This window comes from Corapipo altera, unplaced genomic scaffold (genome assembly GCF_003945725.1).
Source record: "Corapipo altera isolate COAL_440 unplaced genomic scaffold, ASM394572v1 61411, whole genome shotgun sequence".
NCBI lineage: Eukaryota > Metazoa > Chordata > Aves > Passeriformes > Pipridae > Corapipo > Corapipo altera.
Genome location: NW_020884875.1, coordinates 12,544,481 through 12,553,208, shown reverse-complemented (window position 1 = coordinate 12,553,208; position 8,728 = coordinate 12,544,481). Strand labels below are relative to the sequence as shown.

The 8,728-nt window shown below is 44.0% G+C and overlaps 1 protein-coding gene across 7 annotated transcripts in view; it reads right to left on the bottom strand.

Annotated features, from left to right (window-relative positions):
* Positions 1-260: 260 nt before the first annotated feature.
* Positions 261-8,728, bottom strand: part of GCNT4 (glucosaminyl (N-acetyl) transferase 4) — a 19,236-nt gene continuing 10,768 nt past the window's right edge. For 3 of the 7 annotated variants that reach the window (XM_027635237.1, XM_027635238.1, XM_027635239.1), the window contains one exon: positions 261-3,802. In XM_027635237.1, coding sequence (XP_027491038.1) covers positions 2,434-3,801 — 1,368 coding nt within the window. In that variant the 5' untranslated portion in view covers position 3,802 and the 3' untranslated portion in view covers positions 261-2,433. Of the gene's footprint in view, positions 3,803-5,708; positions 5,789-6,212; positions 6,277-6,324; positions 6,399-7,373; positions 7,419-8,728 lie in introns of those variants that run through there. The other 4 variants (XM_027635236.1, XM_027635235.1, XM_027635241.1 and 1 more) reach the window with 4 other exon arrangements.

Here is an 8,728-nt window from a genome sequence, read left to right as displayed (position 1 = left end):
ATTAGAAAATCAGAACTTCATAAAGTTGCAGCTATGTCTGTACAGCTTCTACTTTCACATCTAGCAAACATATTGCTGTAATGCATGATGCTGCCTCACATTGTGCAACGTCCACATCCTCTTCCCTACGACCTCGGAAGGATGAGCTGCCTTATTCCAAACTAGTTAAATGACAGGTATCATTAAACCCAGTTCAACTAAAGTAGCACAAAGTTTCATCTTGATTAAAATTATATACTTCAGTAAAGTTTATTGTGCTGGTGAATTATATTTATAAATTTATTGCAGATCAAACAACTCCAATTAAACACGAATGGGTGTGTGTGTACATACATACATAAAGCCAGTTTAACTAAATACAAAATTTTAAATATATCATTAACCATGGGTTTATGTGCACAGAAGGCTGTAGCTTGGCCCTCTGGGATCCTAACACTCTCTTTTATTAACCTTTTTACCACATGGGGACTGTATTTATATACAAGTACTAATGTATGAATTTGCAAATATCATCAATATTTAATTTTCTACAAAGTGTCTATAAATTACATCAAGTCAAGACAGCCCTAGGTAGACATGGCAAGTCACTTAAGTAAGAAACACAGACTTTAACAGTAATCCCCATTTATTTCAGAAACAATATATTAAAGAAATATGTGACCTGTGCACCCACAGATTCCATAAATAGTTTGATATACAATTTGTATTGTGCAACCAACTCACAAGACACATAGGTTCCAAAGTGCTTAGTAAAATAATAGAAGGTTGTGGTTCCCATTTTACAGCTGGAACAGCTGAAACAGAAAACTCATGTGGTTTGTCTGAGGTCTTATTGAAAATCAGTGTCACAAATGTGGGAAAAGGCCTGAGACTCCTGACTCTCAAACCAGTCTTAAGCCACAGATGACTTGACAGTGACTAAATTTATAAACAGAAAGTGAGAGCAAAAAGTGACTTGTTTCTTTCAGATCAAATAAGGAGCGTGGATATGAGACATGGTCATTACTGCAGCAACTTGTAGAACAGTAAGGCCAGATGTCCCGAAGTTACTTGTGGGAAGAGGCCTCATAATAGAAGACAGATGGCTAGAAAGAAGACAGTGGCATGGAGAAAGCTAGACCCCAGGGTCCACTGGAACCACCAAAACTGAACTTCTGGCAGAGCAGTATTCCAGGGAAGTCCCCAAAATGCCAAGTGGCATTTCTAAGTTGCAAGGGGTTCTGCAGAGACCCCTACACTAGCAAACACTTCCTGCATGCTGTAGCATGCTGTAGCCTCATCTGCAAGGAGGCTCCAGAGACACTTCACTATCTGAAGATCTGGGAGGGCCACGGTAAGCAGGGGCTGTTGGAAAATACTTGCTCTACAGCTAAACTAGGCCTCATTCAGGCTCCTGTCAGCCTGGGATCGTGGTGGCACAAAGCCACGGACTTGCACAGAAAGACACTCTACACAGGGTCATAATTTCTGCAATATGGCTATTCTTATGGTTACTGCTCAACTTCACACATTCTGCACTTCAACATAGCACCACACTGCTCAACACTAACTAGAAATAGCACTTGTTATCCACTATGTATAGATTGGGATTTCACAGAAGGATATTTCTATGGGCAGAGATAGAAATGAAGATTTATCTCTTTTGGCATGGATTCTACCCTAGGGGGCTGCAGAGACTGCCCTTAGAACACACTTGTAACTTTGAAGAATAGCATTGCACAATTCTGTTTCAACCAACTATCACAGATTCCATAGCATTGCACAGCAATGCTGAGCACATGCTTCACAAAAGGAAAAGCAACGCACAGGTGAGTTGGGAGAAGAGAACAATGCTACAGACAATGCAGTACACAGGGATCTTCTTTCCCTTATATGACATCCAGTCATATTCACATTGCAAAGATCTGTGCAGCTCCCACAGATGAGAAGTTTGAAACTTCAGGTGAGGTCACATGGCTCATTTGGTGTCATGCTGATCTCTTGGTTTTGTCTGTGAGATGGGCACTTGCAGTTTTCCTGAGGTAGCAGACACAGAGGTCTTTGTTTCATTCCTTTAAGAAAAGTGAAGGAAAAGGGGACAGGCAGACAGACGTGTTGGAGTTTCTTATGAAAGACACAAACACACTTGAAGTAAAACACATTTCTGAAATACTCCTTTGGGACAAACAATGCCACAGCCCCCAAAAGAAAATTTCACCTCTCAGAATCACCCTGAAGAACTATTACAGGTTTATTGTGGCAAGTTACAAAACAATTAATCAGAGAGGCATAACTTTTCATAAATAAACAGCCAGGCACCTGGCTCTCCAGGGGCTCGAACTTTATACAGAATGGATGTTTTGCTCACTGACATCCTGCAGCAGACAAGGCAGAGGAACTGTAGGTGCTGTGCTACAGCAGGACACGGCAAGGACAGGAGAGAGCACAGTGCTGCTATAGCAAGGCATTCGTAGAACTTAAGTGCAGAAAGCGTTTGTCAGAGGACAAACGTACCCACTCCTTCTGTTGTTCTGCCACTTTTTCAGCCAAGCATTTTACCAGAACAGGGTCTACTTTGGAGTCAATCTTGTTGGCGAACCAGTGCCCATAATTCAGAAGCCATCTTAATTCTCCAGCCCCGTAGATGCAAACACTGCGAAGGTGGGTACCAGTGCACGGAGGATACAAATAATCTTCAAGATAATTCCATTTCACCAGACGAGTTTTGCTTTGTAAGTCTGTTATGTCCTGAGATGACCTTGGAACTTCCCCAGGGACCCCAGGAACACGTACAAGAGTGGCCCAGAAATGTTCATCTGGAGAATATGTGTCCCTTGACCACTCAAAAAAATCTTTTGCAAGTGAGCTTTCAAGTGTATATTGAATAAATTCTCGGCTTAAAACAAAATAGGCACTGCCTACAAATACTTCAATATTATGAGGTGGCGGATTCTTGGAAATGTTGGTTTTTACAGGCATCTGCATGTATTCATAAGGCACTTTCATAAGTTCATAGTGATAAGTAAATCGTTCTCTTTTGCTACTGCTTGGCTTTGTAGTTTCCAGCATGTTTCCTCCACCAAGTTTCTTCAGTTCAGCAACCAACTCGAAATTTGACCTCAAAGGGAAATCTTGACCACACAAATTGATAACATACTTCCAAGGGACTGGAGAGCCCATCAAATCAGACAAACAATTGAAATCCGCTTGCAGACGTGAAATATGTGCATAGTCCACTGTCTCCAGCTTTGATGCAATGAAAATATTTGGGAAACATTTAGCCAGATTTTTCAAAGCAGATTTGAAACTTCTTGCTGCTTTTTCATCATAATGGATGCAGTAAATATTTTGATGACTGTACAATGAATGTATGAGCCTTTCTACCATTACTGCATCTTTGTGAACAACTAAAGAATAGGCAATTGGAAAACTCTCCTCCTCTGGAGAAACAGGTTTTAGGTGGTATTTCCTAAGAGAACGATACACATGGCAATCACTTGTCATTGCTACAACATCTTCATCAGCTAAGTCAACTATTTCTTTTCTTCTTATCTCTAAACTCTTGCCAATTTCATGAGGATCTTGTTCATATATAGATGAACAATTAATTTCATAGTGGAACACATTTCTAGGATATGAATACCTGTTTCTAACATAAGAAGAAGTGCTTAAGAAGTGCTCAACCAAGTAAATGCCCTTAGAAGGAAAAAAGTGTCTTTCAACATGGAGGATCTTCAGCAGTGCAATCAACCACCCAGTAACACAAAGGATCAGGATGTTCCTTTGTGAGGGGTATGTGTAGGGCCACTTTCGTCTCTTCATTCTGCAAGAAAAGAGACACATGGAGTTATTTTAAATCAGAAAGAAATCATCAGAGACAATTCCAGCTTCTAAGAAAGACATGCACACATGAGTAAGCCTACACCATAAACACCACCTTATCAGGATAGGGCACTGGTAATCCACAGTTTCTTCTTAATCATCATTTTAAAATTTCATTCCCCTGAATTAGCTGATTGAAGGTAATAAACTAAAAAAAACACTCGGATTTAAGATGATTTCCAGCTGAATAAGAGTGTTGGAACAAGGCTCCTACTGTTTCCTTTCCAAACCTTTTTAAAATTTCTAATGAGTTACAAACTGAAGTACAGCAACCCCTGGATTGGCATAAACATCACTGTCCTATAAGTGAGTAGGAAGGATTGTTTATTTTTCTGGGTATGGGCACTCTTCGCGAATGATGATCCGGGAAAGGTCTCTACCCACATTTGTTACAAGCGCGCTGGGCTTTGCAAATGCAGGTAAGGCCTTCGAGCCCATGCAATGGATTTTTTAGGTGAGACACAGTGTGCGCTGAACTGAGCCCACCCTTTAATCCTAAGGTTCATCTGCCAGGGCTGAGCGAGCTTGGACAGTGGCAGCGAGGTCCTCAGGATGTAGGTTTGTTTAGAGTGACCTTCTCTTAGATGGATGGCCTTACAGGGCTGACAAGCTCCATCTGCCCGGGTTTAGAGTTGTCCTTCTCTTCTGTGTGTTCTGGGGCTCCCCTCTCATCTCCCATGATGGCACTGTCTGCACAGGCAAAGCTCCCATTTTCTCGCTCCTTTCTGCACCCGGGGCCGGGCCCCAGCGCCCGGGGCCGGGTTCTGAGTAACTATAAGGGGTTCAACAGGAGCAGCACTGGGATCTCTTGTGAATTTGCAAAGAATGTGTGCTTAATGGTAGATATTAGCATTTTTAAAAAATAAAGCATGGAACTGAAAGTTTCAGAATTCAAGCAGGTCATTCTCATTCTCTCTAACACTGGAGCCAGCTCATAAAAACGTCCAAGGAGATATGAGTTTCTTTCCTGTCCTCACCCAACAGGATCTGGCCAGTCCGAAGTCCTTTCTCAGTTCAGGTTTCTCTTGGAAAATAGTGCTAACTTGCCCTTAAGAAAGAAGTGGATGAATACACAATACTTTCATCCACTGGTATGAACATATAATAAATGTAACCTTTAGAAGACAGAAGAGGTAGCAAGTGAGCAATACTACACCTATCCTGCTCTTTTTCGTGTGACACAACCTTTGATCTGACTGCAAAAACACATGGCCCCTTTTCATACAGCAGGTTATTTAATAACATTCCTGTGTAGCAAGTTAACTAAGGTATTAGTTAACCATAATAACCATAATAAAAGCTAAATACAGATATCCTCTTTTGATACAGGTTTGCTTTAATGGCTGAGTGCTGAGTACTGAGCAAGCAACATTGTTGCTATCCCTGAATGAACATCAGACCAGAATCATATACAATCCAGCATTAAACTAAGCTCTACTTCATCTTTACATCAAACATCTTCCAGTATTTTCTTTTGAATAAAAGCTGTTCCAGAATGCTTCAGAGTCAATAAAAGGTAAGGCCAGCAGAAGTGGCTCAGATGCCTGAAGATCCCACACATGCACGTAAAACCAAGTACTGAGCTGTGCATGCAAACATACTGCAAGACTAACTTGGGCATCTTTAGCATTTGCATAAATGTCAGGTCTTGCAAGCTGTAAGTTCATTTAAATAGCAGCCTGTCAAGGCAGAGCTGCTTCATTAGTCTGTTCTCCCTGACCTTAGCTTTCCCTGTGTATCTTTGTCCTTGATATTTCTCTTCTGGGGCAAGAGAAAGGAGGAGGAAATGTCATCTCCTTGTTTCACCTAGAAGTGCCAGGTGCAGACCAGGGTAAGCCAACATTTACCTGTTTTGTAGAAGCCAAAGCTCAGCAGCTCTCTGCAGGTTTTACAAACAGTCTCCAGGTAACAAAGAAAAAATCCAGATCTGTCTCATAGAATCATAGAATGGTTTGAGTTGGAAGGGATCTTAAATATAACCTCATTCCAACCCCCCCAGCCACTGGCAGGGGGGGTGCCAACCTTCCAGTAGACCTTGAACACTTCCAGGAATGGGGAATCTACAACTTCTCCGGGCAACCTGTTCCAGTGCCTCACCACCCTCACAGTGAAGTGAGGTGTTCATATCCCCATGAAGCTGAAAATCCCACCTTCCCCTTTAGCCAGCACATGCTTTCCTTCACATCTTCTCCAGACTTATCCCAGCCCAATGTCTAATCTGGATCTCCCCTTTACCTACTTCCTTCCTTTATCTGTGTTCCTGGAGAAAAGTCACTCTCAAAAGCTGCTCCTAACCAAAGGCAGGTTTTCAGCCATAGGACAAAAGCCCTGTAGAGGGGAACACAGCTAACCTGCCCGTACTTTTTTCTTTGGAGGGAGAAGACCTGTGTGGTGTGACCTTTTTGTGAACCCCACCCTGTGCGTCTGCCGAGTGATCTCCCTGGCTACAAAGGACAACACTACCAGTCCTGGCTGGACAGTGATTGCCTAACCCAAGGAGCAAATCTTCTCTTATTCTCTCCTTCAAAAAGGTGAGTCTGGAGAAAGAAAAAGGAGGGGAAAAAACCAACACATCCTCCACTGCTCCAAAGCCTCTCTATCTATGGCCTGCCTCAACCCAGTGCCAAACATTCCGTTGCTACTAAACCAAACAAAGCCATAGAATCTTAGAATGTCCTGAGTTGGAAGGGACCCACAAGGATCATCGAAGTCCAGCTCCTGGCCCTGCAGAGGACACCCCAAAAATCATGCCATGCCCCTCGCAGGGTTGGTGCTGTGACCACTTCCCTGGGGAGCCTGTTCCAGGGCCCAGCCACCTGCTGTGTGAAAAATCTTTTCCTTATATTTAATTTAACCCTTCCCCCTGACACAGTTTCATGCTATTCCCTCCCTGGGTCCTGTCACTGGTCACCACAGAGAAGAGATCAGTGCCTTCCCCTCCTCTTCCCCCCGAAGAAACCTGTAGGCCGCGATGAGGTCTCCCCTCAGTCTCCTCCAGGTTGAACACCCCAAGGGACCTCAGCCACTCCTCAAACAGCTTCCCCTCAAGGCCCTTCACCATCTTCGTTGCCCTCCTTTGGACTTTGTTGACCTCCTTCATTGCCCTCCTTTCTTATATTGTGGTGCCCAAAACTGCACACAATGTTCAAGGTGAGGCTGCCCCAGTGCAGAGCAGAGCAGGACAATCCCCTCCCTTGACTGGCTGGCAATGCTTTGCCTAGTGCCCCCCAGAACACGGTTGGCCCTCCTGGCTGCCAGGGCACTGATGACTCATATTCAATTTGTCCTTAACAAGGACCCCCAGGTTCCTTTCCATGGGTCTGCTCTCCCAGCCTTTTCTATCCCAGTCTGTCTGTACATCCAGGGTTGCCCCGTCCCAGGTGCACAATCCTGCACTTTCCCTTTTTCAATTTCATATGGTTGCTGATTGCCCAGTCCTCTAATTTGTTGAGGTCTCTTTGCAGGGCCTCCTGGCCTTCAACAGCCCCTCCCACTTTAGTGACCAAGTTTACTTGTATCCTTTCCAGTCCTGTATCCAAGTCATTTATGAAGCTGGCACTGGCCCTAAGATGGAGCCCTGTAGAACCCCACTAGTGACAGGTCACAAGCCTGATGTTACCCCACTTACTGTAACCCTTTGTGCCCTTTGTGCCATCAGCCAGTTGCTCACGTGTTTATCCAGCTGTGTGCTGGACATTTTGTCCAAAAGTATACTGTGAGAGACAGTATCAAAAGCTTTACTGAAATCCAGAAAGATTACATCAATTGGCTTCCCTTGATCAAACAGGTGGGTTACCTCATCAAAAAAGGGAATTAAGTTTGTCAAGGAGGGCCTTCCCCTCATGAATGTGTGCTGGCTGTGACTGATGACTGCATTGTCTTTCAGGTATTTTTTAATAACTTACAGCATAATCTTCTTCATAATTCAACCAGGCACTGAAGTGAGACCAACAGGCCTGTAGTTACCAGGGTCATCCCTCTTGCCTTGAAGAAATTCTTCCTGATATCCAACCTGAATTTTCCCTGGCACAGCTTGAGGTCATTTCCTCTTACCCTGTCACTAGTTGTGTGGGAGAAGAGGCCAACTCCCACCATGGCACAGCCTCCTTTCAAGTAGTTGGAGAGAGCGATAAGATCTCCCCTGAGCCTTCTCTTTTCCAGGCTAAATACCCCAGCTCCTTCAGCCACTCCTCAAGGGACTTTCTAGACCCTTCAATAGCTTTGTTGCCCTTCTAAACCATTTGACTCTCACCAGGATAAAGTTAATTTCTGCAAAAGACTGGGATTTCTTGAGGAACAGTGTATGACCAGGGAATTAAATCCCGTGGGACAGAAGTGCCACTGCAAATCTCAGTAGGTTTTGGCTCAAGTGCAAAACGTTTATGTCTTCCCACATGCAGCTCTCAGAGCCCTACTGAAACCTAGACATTCTCTCCAGAGGAGCAGGAAATGGATGAATGTGGCAGATGAAAATAGGAACTTATACCTACCCAAAGCACCTATCTTGGGTAGCACTGACCAGATGCCAACTCCAGTTATCCTGCCCATGCAAATTTTTTCCTTAGTGTCCTAGTTAGAACAGCTGGGACCAATTCATCACTGGATGGGTGTAGCCCAAAACTGTGTATTCTATAGCCCTCCATGCCATTTCCCAGTAACTGTTGTCAGTAGAGGCCTGCGAGGTGGCCCCCTCCCCCCCATGCTCCTGTCCTCATGCCCTTTTGTGGAATTCCCTGACTGAGCACCCTCATACCCTTTTATGGAATTCCCCACTCTGAGGGAAGGACTGAATATCCTTTTATGGAATTCCCCGCTCTGAGGGAGGGACTAATCATTCCTGCCTGAGCTGGAGAATATATAAACCTGG